We start from the raw sequence: 17,431 nt of genomic DNA, 5'->3' as shown, positions 1-17,431 counted from the left end.
AAAAGAGCTTGTCTTGGCATTGTAAAAACTGACAGTAACCAATCCTGTGAAATGTCATTTCTCAGTTTCACATTTCGGTGATAATGGAAGTCAGTAGCAGTAATGTCCCAGTGGGTGAAACCTTAAATGTGTTAGCTGTGAGTGGGTATGCCTGCCAACAGATGTCTGAATACCTGATACTGACAGCAGGTCTGTGGCTACCCAAAGGGACCAATCATTTTCAGCAACCTGCCAGCAAGTGATGCTGAATATTCCTCCTGCTTGGTAAAAATAAGCCATGTGTTACAGAACCAGGTTTAAATCCTAACACATGCAAAGTGTCATGTGTTTTCTTCATACTGTAACTGTTAAATGGATAAGGGTGAAACCTGATGCACTTTTGTCTATCCATTCTCATTGTTCTATCTAGCTAGCTTCATGAATTTACATAGGGAATAATTTATTCTTGCTTTATTCAGCCTTCCGGTTCTAAATTTAGGTTGTCATGCGATTCATTTGTGACAATTGTGTACAGAAATGTACCCAAAGTACATCAAAATGTCACCAGAATAAACTTTTTTATTAATATAATTACATTACAGTATATTAAAACAATCTTAGCTGGTATTAAAGTCAAATGTAACATCAATATTTAATCAATAATTTACAGTTTACTACATCATTCTGGTTGACAGAATCAACATTAGAAATTAATAATTATAATTGCATTTACTCTTTCAGATCTGTGACTTTGTGTCTGTCTTCTTACAAAGTGAGGTATGAAACAAATGGTTTTAAAAATTACACCCAATATAAAATGTATTATTTAATTTAGATTTGACATATAATCCATATTGATTTAACCATCCAATCCTTTCCTCTAGCATATCTCAAGCTGCAGGGGTCTTCAGTTATAGTTTGCTTTGTGCACTCTGCAGCCTCCACACTGTGCCGACTTCTTTTTCTGTGGTATCCAACGCCCTGAACACATTAACATCCTTTGTCTGGTGAAAATGCTGCAACAATCTCTGGAAAACAGTCACTGGGATGCTAAAGTTGAGGTGCGGGTAAGTCACTTCAGCAGCAAAGTCTCTTGTGTTGCTGGACACGATACCTGCAAAACAGAAAATAATCCTTATAGTTTAAAAAATGTAAATACAGCAGTGCAGAGAGAGCGATCTGGTGTGTGTATAGCTGCCTTATCTCTCCACACATGGGTCCATTGTTACAGTTTAGTTTTTTATGGTCATCATATGCCCCCCACTGATCAAAAAGCAGTACATGATTTTGTATTTGCAGGGTTTTCTTACCCAGCAGCTCTCCTGAGCATGTCCGTACCACAGCACCCCCACTGGTCCCTGCCTGCACTGCACAAGTGGTCTGAAGCATGACCGGCTGGTCATTCAGGCTGATGGTTTTTGAGAGGACACCACAGGTCAGGGACGGACCACATCTCCGACCCAAGCCTCCATATCCCACCACAACTACAGGTTCCCCTGTAGGCAGAAAAACCAAGCTGAAAATCAATCTTATAACAGTCTTAATTAGGATAAAGAGACTGATCTCCTCTGGAACTCAATATAAAGCCAGATGTAACTCCCCCCCAAAAAACTGTTTTGACGAAACAAGACTGAAATCAAACCTGGATTAAAACTCTGAGCCATGTGAGGCACCACAGCCTCTGTGACAGAGTCCCTCAGCTGCACCAAAGCCAAATCGAAGGGTGAGGAGGCTTTAGTGGAAAACAGCACATCACCCACCACATCACTGACTCTGTGAAACAGAAGTCGTCAAAACAAACAGCATACATTATATATTCTGCATTGTTTGTACCGAATCACTTGACACTGTGATCAGAAAAATGACAGCATATTGAAAGGCCCTGAACCCACACAGGTGTTTCATCTGTTTGATTAAACCTCTGCACAAGTTAAAGTTGGAAGTGGTTACCTCTCTGGTAATTAACATGCGATAACCAAAGTCCATGTTAAATGGTGAAGGTAATACAGACCACATATGTATAACAAATATACAACCACATATGGTGAGGAACCAAATATTTTGGAAAGACACATGGATGAATTTTGCTGTGACACTTTCTGATGAGATGTTTTTGAAAGAATCTAAATAAAATAAAAAAATGATGTGACTGTTAGTCTTAATAGGTGGAAGAAAAGGGATTTATCAATCGAACACACACAGTCGTGAGACGTGGTCCAATCAGGCAAAATAAGTGAAAACACCTGTGTGGGTGGCTGTAAAGGGCCTTTTGAATGAAAGGATTTGTCAGTTTCACTGATTTGTATTGTGTATTTTACTGTCTATAGTGCCTCTCTTAATAGGTTTCATGTTCTAAAAACTGACCTTGTAAATTGATGGCCCTTGTATGTTCACCTGGTGTTAGTTATGTTTTCTTCCCCATTTAAGCACTTTGTGACTTATATCTTACTTTTTTTTTTTTACTTACTACGGCATTATTGTGCCTTTTGAAAGACAGATGTTGAGTTTGTTTCTGGGGCATCAAGAACCACAAACTAAAAGCAGTATGTGGTTTGAGTTCAAAGGTCACAGCAGATATCTCAACATGTCATGGCATACCAGCATTGTTTACAGGGGCACTTAACTTGGACTGACACATCGTTAACGTTATTAGTTCCACCTGTGGTTGTCCTGTAACAGTCAAAAGGGTTTGCTTTGACAATTAAACGTGTTTTTTAATGTGTTTGGGATGAATTTTCATTGAATCCCTTTCTGTACAGTGAAGGGTTGTGTTTGTGGAGAACCCGACAGCACACACTTACAGTACCAGTCAAAAGTTTGGACACACCTTCTCATTCAACTACTTTGAAGAATCTAACATATAAAACATATTCTGGTTTGTTGAGCATTTGTTTGTTTACCACATAATTCCATATGTGTTCCTTCATAGTTTGGATGTCTTCAATATTAATCTACAATGTAGAAAAAAATAAAAATAAAAATTTAGGAAAAACCAGTGAATGAGAAGGTGTGTCCAAACTTTTGACTGGTACTGTAGACAGGGGTTAAGATGTGCTGTCACCTGTCCCTGAGATGGAACTTCAGGGTGACTGTCGACCTCCCGTTGACCACGTGGCGGCAGGTCACGACCAGCTGAGAGGCGACAACGACCCCTGACCCCCAGAACTGTCCACTGTCCACCAAGCACACAGTGGGGCTTCTGACAGCTCTTATCTCCTGTCCTGCTTTGGCCATGAGGAGGCCAGGCTCTCCCGGACGGAGCCAAACATCTCGGAGCGGATCTTGACCTTGACCTCCCCCCCTCCTGCAGCGGAGGATGCTCCTAAAGACCATCTGGACCGAGCAGACTAGAGTGAGGCCGATCCACTCGTTTGCCTTCCAACCAAACGGGGACACGATCAGCCCGAGGAGACGCACACTGTCTGCGCCTCTCACCGAGAACAACCCTCCGCCCTCCGTGCCCGGCAGGCACCGCGCGTCCGTGAGGATGACGGCGTTGTCCTCCCCGGAGAGGTTGCTGATGATGCCCCTGCTGAGGGTGCTGCTGAAGAGGTCCAAGCAGAGGGAGCCGAAGGGGGAGCCACATGCAACCACCGGGCATCCCTTCTGCAGAGACGAGCTGCTCTGCCAGGGGATCGTGACTCCATCTGGGCTGCTCTGTGACACCTCACTGGCCTGGAGGACCGCGAACCAGCTGAGGGACTGGGCCTCTCTGATCACCTCCTCCTCTTCTTCTTCTTCATCATCAACGTGGAAACGCCACTTGTCAGCCTCCTGGAAAACTGCCCGGAAAGCCTGTCTGAACTCCAGGCAGTTCACCAGCATCAGCAACTCGGCTGCAACCTCCCGTCGAGGTGAGGATGCTTCTCCCCGTGCAGAAAAGCTGACGCGGATGTTGAGTTTCTCTCTGAAGCTGTGCGGTGACAGGCAGCTGCGGTCCGAGGAGAGGGAGCCTCTGTCGGTGGTGAAACGAGAAAACGGGACCCCCGAGCATATCACTGTCCCCGTTTGAGGATGCACGATAACCCCGCTGCAGCTCACGGGTTTCTTCGCTGAGAAATCCTCAAACACCTGAACTACACAGCAGCACTTCTCTACCTCCTTTACCTCCATGCTGCCGGCTGCATGTGAACTTTAACCGCCGCTCTTGCATAAGTTAGTCGATAATGAAGTTTAGTGACTTGAAGACAGCGGAGGGTCGTTGAAAGGCAGCACTGAGGCCAGCTGTTAGACAACACTTCATACTGTACAGGTATATATCAAAGCTAGTCTTCTATCGCTTATTGTATTTACAGTAGTGCTTATTAACGTGACTTCTGCCATCTAACTTCCTGGTTGAGTCTCATTGGTCCACGAGAAATAGAACCACGCCTACAGATCAATGTGATTGGTCCGAACGTAAATAGTAAAGCTCTGAGCCAATGGGAAATGAGGAGGCGGGACCTTAGTGTTTTGGTGCTACACGGCTACCGTACATAGTACCCTACCATCGGTTTAATGTTTTGGGAATCATTTGATAAAATGAATGTCTGAAAGGGATGCTAAATAACGTTTAATTGATTTGTATATCTAAAACTAAAAAAAGTTTTTTTAATGGTAAAAGAGTTTTAACTGCCTGGTATTAGTTAATGTTCTTTTATATTAATTTAAAGATAAGATAAGATAAGATAATCCTTTATTAGTCCCGCAGCGGGGAAATTTGCAGGCTTACAGCAGCATAGAGTAAAGTGCACACAAGAGACATAGTAGAAGAAAGACAAGATAAAAATAAAAAAACAAGTATTATAAATAAGCAATAAGAAACAGTAGAAAAACAACAATCACTGAAATATTATATTTACAGACAGAAAAAACTATTTTAACTATTATTGCACAGTGTAATGTATTGCACAGGTTTTTATTGTCATGTTTTTATTGTCATGTGTCATGTGGTCTGCTGGGAGCAGAGTTGGTTGTGCAACCTGACAGCAGCTGGAAGGAAGGACCTGCGATACCTCTCCTTCACACACCGGGGGTGAAGCAGCCGGTGGCTGAAGGAGCTGCACAGAGCTGCCAGGGTGTCCTGCATGGGGTGGGAGGCGTTGTTCATCTGGGATGACAGCTTGGCCATCATCCTCCTGTCTCCCACCACCTCCACCGTATCCAGTGGACACCCCAGCACACTGCTGGCCTTCCTGACAAGCTTGTTGAGTCTCTTCTTGTCGGCTGTCGAGATGCTGCTGCTCCAGCAGACCACTGCATAAAAAATGGCTGATGCCACCACAGAGTTGAAAAAGGTCCTCAGGAGTGCTCCCTGCACTCCAAAGGACCTCAGTCTCCTCAGCAGATAGTCTGCTCTGACCCTTTTTGTAAAGTGCATTTGTATGATTAGTCCAGTCCAGTCTATTGTTCAAGTGAACACCCAGGTACTTATAAGATTTCACAATCTCAATGTCCTGTCCCTGGATGTTCACTGGTTCCGGAGGACAGTGTTTACCCCAGCGGAAGTCCACCACCAGCTCTTTGGTTTTACCAGAGTTGATCTGGAGGCGGTTCCGCCGGCACCATCCTATGAAGTCCTGGTTCAGTTCTCTGTATTGCCTCTCATCACCGGCGGAGATGAGGCCGACGATTGCAGAGTCGTCAGAGAACTTTTGCAGGTGGCAGGTAGCAGAGTTATATTTGAAGTCCGATGTGTATATGGAGAAGAGGAATGGAGCCAGAACGGTTCCTTGTGGGGCCCCTGTGCTGCAGGACACCCGATCTGACTCACACTCCCTTATCCTCACATACTGTGGACAGTTGGTGAGGTAGTCCAGGAATTTTTACTAATTATTTTTTGCATCAGCTGTACAGCTCCTTCATGTTAAATTAACAGTTTACAATATAGGATAATTTGGGGAATAAGGTCCAATATTATAGTTTAGCTGGTTTAAATGTTTAATTATTTCTTAGCAGTAGATTTTAAGCATTTTTTTACACTTAGAATAACAGTATCTTAAAAACAGTTTGACCATCATAATAATTATTTTATGGTGTAGTAATAACAGTATTGTTAAATTATGTTTGCAATTGATTATATAAAACCTTCTACTGTTTACAAAAATAGATACAAATTTGCCAGACAAGAAAGCTTTATAGGATTGTCAAAAATATTTATTAGGCTCAAACTTCACACGTTAAATAACAATATGACCTGCCTTTTGTAACAGATGCATTACCTTAGAGGTCAAGGCTCGATGTAACATTAGGCAAGCCACATTTTTATTGCAAAATATAAATAAGAGCTTATATACAAAATAGTGTATAATATTGCACTAAGAGGTCATTTCATGCATATTTTTTGCATGGCCTACTTTTAAAGCACCACTCAGGTACTCTCATATCACTGCTTGTTTAGAGCAGCTACTAATCACAAAGTACTCAAGTTGTTTCACAGCAATCATGAAAACCAGTAGTTTGGCCTCCAACGTTGTCACATCACCTGGCTGTGCTGATGCAGTTAACATTTACTGCAATTATTAGACACTGTTCTGTGCTATCAAAAAGGTCATGCAGCAAAATGTCAGTTAATGCACTTGTGGTCACAGTCATATAATTGGCCTGCAGTTGTAAACCCTTCAATGAATAGAAAAAACATGAAATCTGTAGAACTGTCAGTATCGTTGGAGGTAGCAGGCTACTGAAAACTAGGCTAGTAAAACTTTTCTAATGAACAAATATGGCACCAAATCTCTGCAGCAGTTTTCAGAAAAACTATCGTGTCTGTGGATGAAAAATGGTATAGTTCTTGAAGATTCCCATTAGTTTAAAAGAAGTAGGCTAAATATAAAGATATAATTATAATATACACTCTCAATCAAGGAAGAGTAACCTCAGACACAAAATGTTAACCAAATTGACCTTCACTGTAAGTCTACACCAGCAGCTATAAATAAACCTGGGTCAGAAACTGGTTCACAGCAATGACATGTTCTATATGGCGAACAGAATTCTCTACAGGTTTTACGTAAAGGAAGAAACCACACCATGAAGATTATTCTCCACACATAATCTGAACAATACAGACGGATGATTCATAACTTAACTCTGACCTGCTGTGGTATGATTGAACTCGTGAAGAATACCAGGTATATTAACACAAAACACTCGTAACACCTTTCCTAATTGCACAGTCAAAGTCCTAAATATGGTGTAGTTAAGTAAATATATCTATGTCAGGTAGTTTTCTTTGTGGAACATGTCTTTCTGTGTGCAGGTAGTACGGTAAATAAGGTTGTTAATAGAACATTAATCAGTCAATATACTGTGATAGCCAGCGGAAACCGTCTCCATAGCCTTGTCTCTTCAGCACACTACACATGTAAACCTCCATTGGTCTCAAATTCAGCTCCTTCAGAGACACTTTGCCCTGAAAAGAAACAAAAAGACGCATCCAAAAGAACAGATATTAATTTCCAACCCAAACATTTCAACCTGCTCTTCCATGGATGACGAACACGTACAATCATTATCTTAAACCTGATAACCTGAAAATTAACACTTTTTTTCAGTGTTGAAACAGATATAGATCTGGCCTTGGGAGATTTGTGAAGCACACTGTTGTTGTTATTATGTGAAAATGTCCTTGAACGACCAGGCAACATGGACACAAATGTGATGTGTAATGAAGTTATAAAGCAGAGTAAAGAGTAACTATAGGAAATATGCTGTTTTAGTGTCTCTACTGCTTTACAACATAGAGATTCCATTCACTTAATTTAATCCCTTATGTGTTGATTACCTTTCCAGTTGTGTGTCCATGAAGGCCAAACGTTCCTCTGAGCCCATCCTCACTTATGGCCTCTGGCCGGTCTATCTTATTCCCCAGGATGAGAACCGGGACGTTGGAGACGGTTTCATCCGTCAACAGGGCCTGCAAACAGAAAGTGTCAGATATACACCAAAGAGAACTGCATTGAGTGTCGTATAAAGGTGAAACCAATATAATTAACTTACATCCAGTTCAACTTTAGCCTCTGCTAGCCGCTCATGGTCTGCACAGTCCACCATGTAGACTATACCGTTTATGGCTGGGAGGTAGTTCTTCCAGATCCTTCGCGCTGTGAGAGCAACACAATGTCGGCATTTATGTACACAAAGCTGCCAGTGACTCAAACTGCATATTTCTTATTCCTCCTACCTTGTGTATGACCTCCAAGGTCAAACGTTGTAAAGGTCATCCCAGCTATGGTCAGCTCCTCAGATGCTGAGGAAAGAGGGAAAGCACTGACTTTAGATTAGTGACAAGGCAAGGTACAAAACTGACTGCAGAACTGACGACATGTCATATTTGCTGAATGTACTCGGATGTAGCGTCGGCACGTGTTGTCCGAGCCTGTCGTCTCTGAGCATGTGCAGGAGTGTGGTTTTTCCAGCATTGTCTAGTCCAAGGAACACCAGCTTGCCACTCTTCTTGTACAACCCTGAGGATAAAAAGAATACAAGCCATATGAATATAAATAAGATCACTGCAAACTCTTTTTTTATCTTGGTTTCAAAGATTATGATGATGAGCGGGAGGAGGAGAGGGAGGCCCTACAGTCATAACAAACACCAAGGGGTTTTCTTTTTTTGTCTTATTCAGGCATGGCACAGAAATTCTACTACATCTGTGTTTTTACACATTTATGCAAATTGGTGGTATCTATTTTTAGAAACGTAGATGATACCAAAAATAAATTGAAAATCTGCACAGCTGAGTATTTGGGCTGAAATTGGTAAAAATATATCTAAATGTAAAATGAAAACACTTCTAATGACTCAGAATGACCTGGTTTATTTTGTAGTTATAGCCTAACAGCCTTTAAGGCGATCAACCTTCACCCATTTTTCAAAATATCCTGTATTTCCTCATACTATGTGTGATTTGTGCTTGGTATTTTGTTTGTAGCCACTTAGTTTCCTTGACATCTACTGACAAAGGGACAGACAGTTATTCAAAGTGACAAACATATAATGCATCCAACACGTTCACAAGAAACGTTGGTAAGTTTGCTTTCTGGAAAGACCTTCTCCATGCATACACTCAGTGTGGTTCATGAGCTACAGACATTTTAGTTTGGCTCTGTCAATTTACTTTCCATGACAACAAAGTTCTGCTGCTTAAGGTTGAACTTTATTATTGATACAAGATAATGTGCTGTACTTTACCTAATAGTTGCAAGACACTGCTGAAGCTCCTGTAGATCCAGTCAAAAATAAAAGACATTTCTCTGGACTGCCTGTAATACAGAACATATAACTGAAATGATTTATTACATTAAAGAAGAACACAGCCAAGGACAGTGATTACGTTGGCTCGAGTGCCAGTCAGACCTTAACCGAGTCACCTCTCCCCTCATAGGAACATGAGATTAGAAAGACAAGTCCCATGTAACAACGCAACACATCAAGACCGAATTAGGAAATAAGCATTTAATATGGTGTTGCAAAAGGACAGATTCCAGCACTGAAGCTCATTGTTAATCATTATTCCTAACTCTGGATTATTCTGCTGGTATGTCTAAGCTCTTCATAATCACACAAGCTTTAGAGCGTGAAAGGGAAAGGAGGCCAAATTAAACAACAAACACGCTTCAGGAGATTTTTAGATGTTAGTTTGTTTCTGAGGGCTGTCCCACTAAGTTACACTGATCTTCCCTTGACTATTTTTATGACGGGTTGTGGCAGGGACACTTGATCTCAGCAGTCACCCCCTGCTTCCCTCTCTCACCCACACACACACACTCACACACACCTGTCACTCTATGTGAGACTTGATGTGCTTGTTGCAATGACTAGTGAGGCCTTCAGTGACTAAGGCTTCGGGGGAAAATACCCAACTGTTGATTACTTATCATACAGTTGGATCATTTGCAAACAACAAACTCCATTTATAAAGCACGGCATTTAAATCCAACTGTAGAATAAGTGCAGCAACACAGCTTGTTCTCCAGTTTACCCTCTTTAATGTTTGGTATTCGTGTCAGAAATTGCACCAGGTTTAAATGCAAATCTCAAACCAGTATTCAAAAACTAATTTTAATGTATTTCAACATAACACAGGGCTCAAAAGTCATCACTAAGTTCTTGGGAAATGTTTGTTCCAGCGATTTCACGATTACTGCCACAGCTCGGTTCTATCACATGAAGCGTGTTGCAACGAGATCAGCTGTCAGAGAAGTAAACAATGAAACATTCAGCAGATGACATTCGCGCAAAGAGATCTGGAAATAACTCGCTCAACTAAACCTGGATGTTGTGAGGAAAGTGGTTCAACAAGCAGAAAGAAACACGTGGACTCTGAAACAGGGTTAACTTGATCCATAGTGTCTTACCTTTTGTCTGTCGGATTTATGAACTGGCCGTCAGATGTTTCTTGGTCCAACCTGCCCGTCGACTGTCATGTAGCCTGCGGGTTTGACAGCTAGCCGGAAATACGTCACTATTATGGCATATGGAGGGGGGCGGGGGGGGCACATGCCAGTAATGCTTTTCTTAAAAATGTACCATAAACTCGCACTCCTGTCTTTTATAGTAGGAATTATACTGCTATTTATTTTGGGAATATTTTCTACCTACTTTTCTACAATATTAACACAAAGTTCTAGTCATGAGTTTACAAAAAAAATTAATTGCTGAAGCACAATTTAAAGTTCTGTTAAAGATGACAATATATTCTGAATGTGAGGACCCAGAATGTTATTTCATTGTAAATGTTATGATCCCGTTTAGTAGATTTCATTCACCAGCACAGAATTCCCAGTGTGGACTACTTGGAAAAATCTGGAATTAATTTTGCTATTATACTTTAATATTTCTGGGGTTTTTTTCTTTTTTGGTCCATACAAATTGTTAAAGAACATACAAGGAAGACCATAAGCCTGATAAGACAAAGGAATGACGTATTATACCCTACACACACACAAAGAGTAGTGTGAAAACATTAAGTATACCCGTAAATAAATGCATCGAAAAAAGTAAAGTAATGTAGTGTACTGACCACTAGGTGGCAGCCTTATAACAAAAAGAGAAGTTTAGAGATAAAGCAAAGTTCATCTTGATTTCCTTAAAGTTCTCTTACAGCTCTGCTCATTAAACTCGTGGTCATGGCGGCAACATAGATGCTAGTGATTGTCTCTTTATTAAGAATACATTCTGTGGCAGACACAAATAAATCACACTTTAATAATAATTTAACCAGAGAAGCTTTATTAAAGCAGCTCAGATTCAAACATGATGACACAAGTACCTACAAGAATAGATCTTGTAATTTCTTTATGACAGCACATCTCCAAAGAGATCTTTGTTAAATAAGAAATGAATTGGTCATGATTTGAGTACTTTTTAAATGTTTCTACAGTACAGTATTTCTTCATCTACTGGTAAACAGCCAGCCCAGACCCAACCATCCAGATCCCATCCTGTCATCCCATTGGTTCCCATTGGTAAGACCATCTTCCAGTATGAGAGATGAGCCTTTCACTCTGCTCCAATCCAAACCGCTCCTGGTTTACTTCCTCTCGTAGTAGAACCATTTATCCACTGCAAATGAAAACGTCAATCTCACATCAGATCAATGATGTTCAGGAGAAATACAATTATAATTATTTACAGGAATATTTTTTTGGAAAAGCTACCTGATGAGGGGATGGGTTCTTCTTTTCCACAAGGACTGGTCTAAAAATAGAGTGAAACATAATTTATCACGGAGGAATAAGGCCTGGTATTGACAGATATCCTTGTGATAAAAAAAAAAAATGGAAGAACTAAATCGTACTTACTTCACCAACAACAGCTTTAGCCTCCTCCACCGTACAGCAGTAAGGGCTGTCACTGGCCGAGACACACGTGTTTTTGCTGTATTGCATGATAAGACACAGTCATTCATAGTTTAGAAGCTATAATTTAATACAGTTAAAGTCAAATAACATTTGTCCTAAAAAGCAGCTGTAATTTAAGCCGTGGTCAAAAAAGCAAGAACAGTGTTTACCAGTTCAGTTCACCAGCATTGGTCTTTTGGGAAATTAGGGCCTTCCAAAAGTTATGAGTGCTCTTGATTACTTTAATGGCAAAGTCCTGAAACACAAAAAAAAACTGTTAAGTGCTTTGTTGAAAGTAATATTTTTATTCTATTAACATTCATACAAGAAAAATCTGTTATCCAGTTTGAAAAGGCACAAGGCAGCTCTGTGCTCAAGATTAATCCAAAACTGTTTGTCACAGTAAAGATTCTGTTTAAATAAGGCGTGTTAGGGTGAATACCTTGTCTTTGAACTCGTCGTTGAAAGCAAACTGGTTCTCTGGCTTCCCATCAGGCACTTTGTACCTCCTGAACCAGTCGACCGTGGATTCCAGGTAACCAGGTTTCAGGCGCTGGACATCACTGATGTCTGAACGTACACGAGGACAACATCATAAGTTCAGTACGACTGATGCAGACTGCTAAGAAGCTTAGAGGGAACAAAATGAGGGTTCTTACTGTTAAAGTCGTTAGCTTCAGGGTCCTCTACGTTAATTGCAATCACTTTCCAATCAGTCTCACCCTCATCGATCATGGCCAGGACCCCGAGCACCTTGACTTTGATTACCTCCCCGCGGGAACACACCTAGAGAGGACGTATGAGCTCCCAGTTCATTTTCTGTTGATCTCAGCAGTATTTGCCTTTTTCAATTCAATTTATGTACACAACAAACAATGACATCGATAATCACAGTGACTTAATGACCTAATGAAAGATGATAAACATTTACGTAAGGCTGTAGAATCATCAAGCTAGTGTTGTACCTTAGTGCCGATCTCGCAGACGTCAATGGGGTCGTTGTCGCCGCCGCAGCCGATGTCTCCATCTTTGTGTGCGGGATCTTCCCATGTCTGAAGCAACACACAGAACAAAAGCAAGCCAGCTGAGTTAAGTAAAATTACACAACATCTGCTGTTTTACATTTTAAACGCGTCACGATCGATTTAACGCCATCACAGTTTTTAGGGAGGACACCTTCAGATTGGAAAAACAAAAAACTAACCTGAGGAATGGCTCCATAGTTCCAAATGTAGCCCTTATGTGGGAAAACATTGGCAACAAATCGCAACTTGCCCTTCTTCACATCTTGCTTTACTGGGTTCAAGGGGTCTTTTGTAGCGATCTGAAAATAAGAGTGTATTGCTGTTACTTTAAAAGAACTGATAAGTACTAAAAAGACAAAAAAAAAAACATTATTTAATTCATGTTATCGTGCATTTGTGATGTCTTATTGCAACAGAAGAACTTCACATTTTAATCTAGTTGCAATCCAATCCAATGCATGACTAAAAATAAATGAACTTATGGTTAATCATAATGTTTGATGTTGTTGAACTCTCAGATGAAGGATTACCCTTTAGTTAATGAAACATTTTAGAACCTGTTGGGTAAACTGTTAAAGACATTGGGATCAAACTAAAGTCAAAGCTTCTAAAATCTGATCCGATCCAAAAGTTGATGGTGGAAAATGATCTGACATTCATACCTCCATCTTTGCATTTGTCCACCTTGGTACTTCGACAACCACATGGAAGATGTTCTGTGAGAGACAAGAATATGTAATAATGATCTTTAATTGCTCTGAAATAGCATAGGACACACCTAAGGATGACTCAACAAATGCTTATATAATGTGCAACATTCTGGCATTCACGGACATTGCTTTGGTCAAAACATTAATAGCATAATTGTTCCGTAAAGATTAGATAATACCTAATCTACTGCAATCACAAGAGGTATTGACACAGCACTGGGAAAATAAAGAGTAAAGGCCATTTCCTTAGCGTCTGTAATTGATTGAAAGAAAACTACATATTCATGGCAGCACTATTGGTTAAATATTAAGCAGCGGGTAGATTGAAAGGGTAAACAAAATAGATGTGTATATATATATATATATAGATTGATATATAGATATTGACTTTGGTAGAGGTGAAAGATGCTACATTACCTGACTCTCATCAGCATATATTGGTATGTCATGGAATGGTGAAACATACTTTCCCTCTGCATTCTCTGTAAAACAGTCAGATTAAAAACACTGTATGAACATAACAGACAGATACAGGCTGCTCTTATCTGTCTCTTATCAACAGCCCAGTGTCCTAAACCAGAACGGATCAAATCATGTCATCGTGTGTAGTGGATAAGCCAAGAGAGGAAATAGGTTTTCATTTCTGATTGCTTTCACTTTTGTTTGAAGGTGTGCCAATGGGTTGCTTTTTGAAAAAAACAGATTAGAGTTAATGCATTTTATGTCTCTATAGCATAGCCTCTCCCAAGTCAAGGTTCAATGACAAATCTAGGATAGTGCACCTATTAATACAGGCAATAAGAGTTTAAAATATTGCATTTTTATATCAAAGACAAGGCTTGACTTGGGGGGGTTTGTCTGTAAAAACTATGATTACAAACTATAAAGGGAGCTACAATAAATTAGAAAAATGATTAACTGTGCAACTTAAGTGAGCTTTAAGGTTATTTAACAGCTCGCAGCCTTGTGTTTATCAATATCACTGGGGTAACGCATTACAATCAGAGAGGGTGTTGCCTCACCAGCTCCAAGCTTTTATGCCAGATGACGTGTTCAAGCACCTTGTCAGATTTCCCGAAATAACCAACTAATTTCTACAAAGTTGAAGAGCAGTGGCGTAAACTCGACGTTTGGACCTAAGATGACTTTATGTCAGAAACCATATTGTGTTTCCATATTGTGGAACCGGCTAAACTGGTTAGAGAGCTTCAAATGGCTCAAACAGAGCCGACTATTCGAGCTGGTGGAGATGTGTGTAGATCTGTACGTTCAAAACCATCACTAACACCGGTAGGATGAAACTAAGCAGCCCCAATAATAAATAAGTGACACGTGGAAGGTTGCAGCCAGCCTGTCGGGTTTTAGTGAAAAGACCTCAAAGTAGCAAACAATGACAAAGCTCTTTAATTTCTACTCGTTTTCTACTTACTGAAGAACAAGCGGTAGCTCAGGGAGTTGGGGTTGCCCCTCTCTTCCACAGTGAAGCTCATCTTTGCAGGTTTGCGGGCTCCGGGGTGAAGGATGGCGGCGGAAGGAGACGTCTGCTGAGCTCGGTAGGAGGTAGTGTTGAACCAGAGGGCACAGCGCATGCGCTCTTTGCTCGAGATGCCTTCAGAGGCTGTAGGAATTATCATACTCAGCAGATGAAAATAAAACCAAAAATGTGCAGTGGAAGTGGAACTTTGCATTGTGTATATATAAAGAGAGTTTAAGACGAAATATATGGATGAACTGCAATGTCAGTGTTGTTATATGAAACATTATGTCATCTTGTATTGTGGTTATCGAAGTATTAACTAAATATTGTTTATTTTAAGGCAAAAAAGGTTAAATGGTACTATTGGCTGAATATGTTTTGACATTTCCAGACCCAGTCCTTTCTTTAAATAATAATAATAATAATAATACATTTTATTTATAGAGCGCTTTTCAGAGTACTCAAAGACGCTTTACAGACATTTAAAATCAGCATTAAAAGCTACACACTAAAAACTTAAATCATAAAATGATGTATGAAACACAAATAACTGAAAAGCACCCCCACACATTTATGGATGGAAATATTTATGGTACTTTATAACTTTACTCTCTCTGGCCTTGATTTTCACTACATACATACCTCCCGCACCTCTATGGAAACAACACAATCAGACACAATAATGTATTTTGTCCAATACAACAAAGTTACTATGCAATAGAAAAAAACAATGAAATCCATATATACACAACTTTTTGTGTGTGTCCACAACTGTTACCAATGGTGAAAAAAAGGAAGGGGCCACGTGCTATATCATTGACTGTGTATAAGGAGTGGACCTAGTCATCATGATGTCACCCATTGGTTTGGGGACTGATGTTTTGAAGTCTTTGGCAATCTGGTTCAGAAGGTTAAAATGTATCTAAACACTGAATCTTTGAATAATTACAACATGTACGCCCTGAGTAAATAAAACTTGTTTGTAAGCTGTTAGTTATTTAAATATTACCAGCTGCTGAGGTTATGATCTCACATGACTGAGCTATATGGCTTGTGCATCTGCATATAATTATAAGGAACAGAAAAGTTTAAGTGCATGTTGGGATAATTAGTTAACCGACGAAACACAAAAAGCAGAGTGTTCCTGGTATTCTATTTCTTTATACACAAATGACAAAAATGTTTACATATATTAAGGAAAATTCAGAGAAATGTGCCTAAAACAATATTGATTTAGTCTGGTCGAATTTAAGTTTAAACTAGATTTGTTTGGATAAGAAATGAATTAGTAAATACAGAAGGTAATCTATTGATCATAATTTTTGTTGTAACATGCAAATAAGTAAGCAGTGCAAAAGGTGACGTTCTCTGTGGAAACTTGATACAGTCATTCTATTTTTGCCTCTCTACTAAGTAAAAATTACGAGACGCACTTGAATGCAGCCTCGAAACATGCATTGGAAGTATGTTACTAAAGTAAAAGTATGCAAGTATAATCAGGAAAATGTACCGATAATATTAAAAGTAAAGAACTCATGCAGGAAAAATGGCCCCTGTTACCTCCATGCATTGATGTAAAAGCAGGATTTTACTATTGTAGAGGTGTTCATTCTTAATTAATCTGTGAAGGACTGCAACTAATAATTATTTATATTGTGGACGAATCTCTTAATAATTCTTTTACACTATTGGATCGATGTTTGGTTTGTAAAAAATGTAAAAAAATAGTGAAATATCGCATCACAATAATCTAACCAACAGTCCAAACCTCAAAATGATAAAAAAAAATATATATATAGTTAATTTATATTTAAAAAAAATGAAACGGAAAAAAGCTAATTATATTTTAGAAGTTGGAACCATGAAATGTTTGCCATCTTTGCATTAAATATCAGAATAGCCAGTGAATTTCTGACTATCTGGCTGAGTGATTAATCAGCTCAACTGTGAACTACTTGTATCTACTGTTTGGTAGTAAGTTAGTAAGTAAGTTACTAGTTACTTAAGATTTACAATAATTGTTGTGAAATAAAAAATAGCCTACGCAATATTTCCCTCTGAAATGTTGTGGAGTAGAAGTAGACTAGAAAGTGGGATGAAAAGTTGGAATGTTATTCTACAAGTACCTCAAATATGTTGAAAGTAGCCTAGGCTACATAACTCGAGTAAATGCACTTAGTCTGGTTATCATTAGCGTTGGGGACTTCAAATACTATGATTATATGTGGATTTTACAATGATTTATGCTCCTTTGATTTCCCCCTCGCTTAGGTCAAATGTTAATGTTAATGTTGGGCCTTGGTGCTTATTTTAAGCCTTTTTGTTCAGCAACATTGCAGAACTTAAGCAAGCAATTTCAAGTTTAGCAAAGGTTAAGAAGAATCTTCAGATTTAAGCTGAAGCTGATTTATTTATTTA

At 39.6% G+C, this 17,431-nt stretch overlaps 3 protein-coding genes across 3 annotated transcripts; all 3 read right to left on the bottom strand.

Moving 5' to 3' along the window:
* Positions 1 to 590: 590 nt before the first annotated feature.
* On the bottom strand, positions 591 to 4,294 carry tysnd1 (trypsin like peroxisomal matrix peptidase 1). Its single transcript, XM_054600412.1, has 4 exons — positions 3,041 to 4,294; positions 1,622 to 1,752; positions 1,290 to 1,475; positions 591 to 1,093 (listed from the first exon to the last, which is right to left on the bottom strand). Exons 1-4 carry the CDS (start codon positions 4,090 to 4,092, stop codon positions 891 to 893), a joined length of 1,572 nt encoding a protein of 523 aa, XP_054456387.1. The 5' UTR covers positions 4,093 to 4,294; the 3' UTR covers positions 591 to 890.
* A 1,798-nt stretch (positions 4,295 to 6,092) lies between these two features.
* On the bottom strand, positions 6,093 to 10,400 carry sar1ab (secretion associated, Ras related GTPase 1Ab). The gene is made up of 7 exons (XM_054600341.1): positions 10,317 to 10,400; positions 9,151 to 9,221; positions 8,304 to 8,423; positions 8,141 to 8,206; positions 7,957 to 8,060; positions 7,742 to 7,873; positions 6,093 to 7,369 (listed from the first exon to the last, which is right to left on the bottom strand). Exons 2-7 carry the CDS (start codon positions 9,206 to 9,208, stop codon positions 7,253 to 7,255), a joined length of 597 nt encoding a protein of 198 aa, XP_054456316.1. The 5' UTR covers positions 9,209 to 9,221; positions 10,317 to 10,400; the 3' UTR covers positions 6,093 to 7,252.
* Positions 10,401 to 11,166: 766 nt separating this feature from the next.
* Positions 11,167 to 15,100, bottom strand: ppa1b (inorganic pyrophosphatase 1b). Its single transcript, XM_054600075.1, has 11 exons — positions 14,966 to 15,100; positions 13,954 to 14,018; positions 13,489 to 13,542; positions 13,006 to 13,125; positions 12,767 to 12,853; positions 12,461 to 12,587; positions 12,244 to 12,371; positions 11,972 to 12,057; positions 11,763 to 11,838; positions 11,619 to 11,658; positions 11,167 to 11,523 (listed from the first exon to the last, which is right to left on the bottom strand). Exons 1-11 carry the CDS (start codon positions 15,024 to 15,026, stop codon positions 11,492 to 11,494), a joined length of 876 nt encoding a protein of 291 aa, XP_054456050.1. The 5' UTR covers positions 15,027 to 15,100; the 3' UTR covers positions 11,167 to 11,491.
* Positions 15,101 to 17,431: the final 2,331 nt, after the last annotated feature.

Source organism: Anoplopoma fimbria, chromosome 6, assembly GCF_027596085.1.
Source record: "Anoplopoma fimbria isolate UVic2021 breed Golden Eagle Sablefish chromosome 6, Afim_UVic_2022, whole genome shotgun sequence".
In the NCBI taxonomy this organism is placed as follows: Eukaryota; Metazoa; Chordata; class Actinopteri; order Perciformes; family Anoplopomatidae; genus Anoplopoma; species Anoplopoma fimbria.
This window is presented reverse-complemented; position numbering and strand designations above follow the sequence as displayed.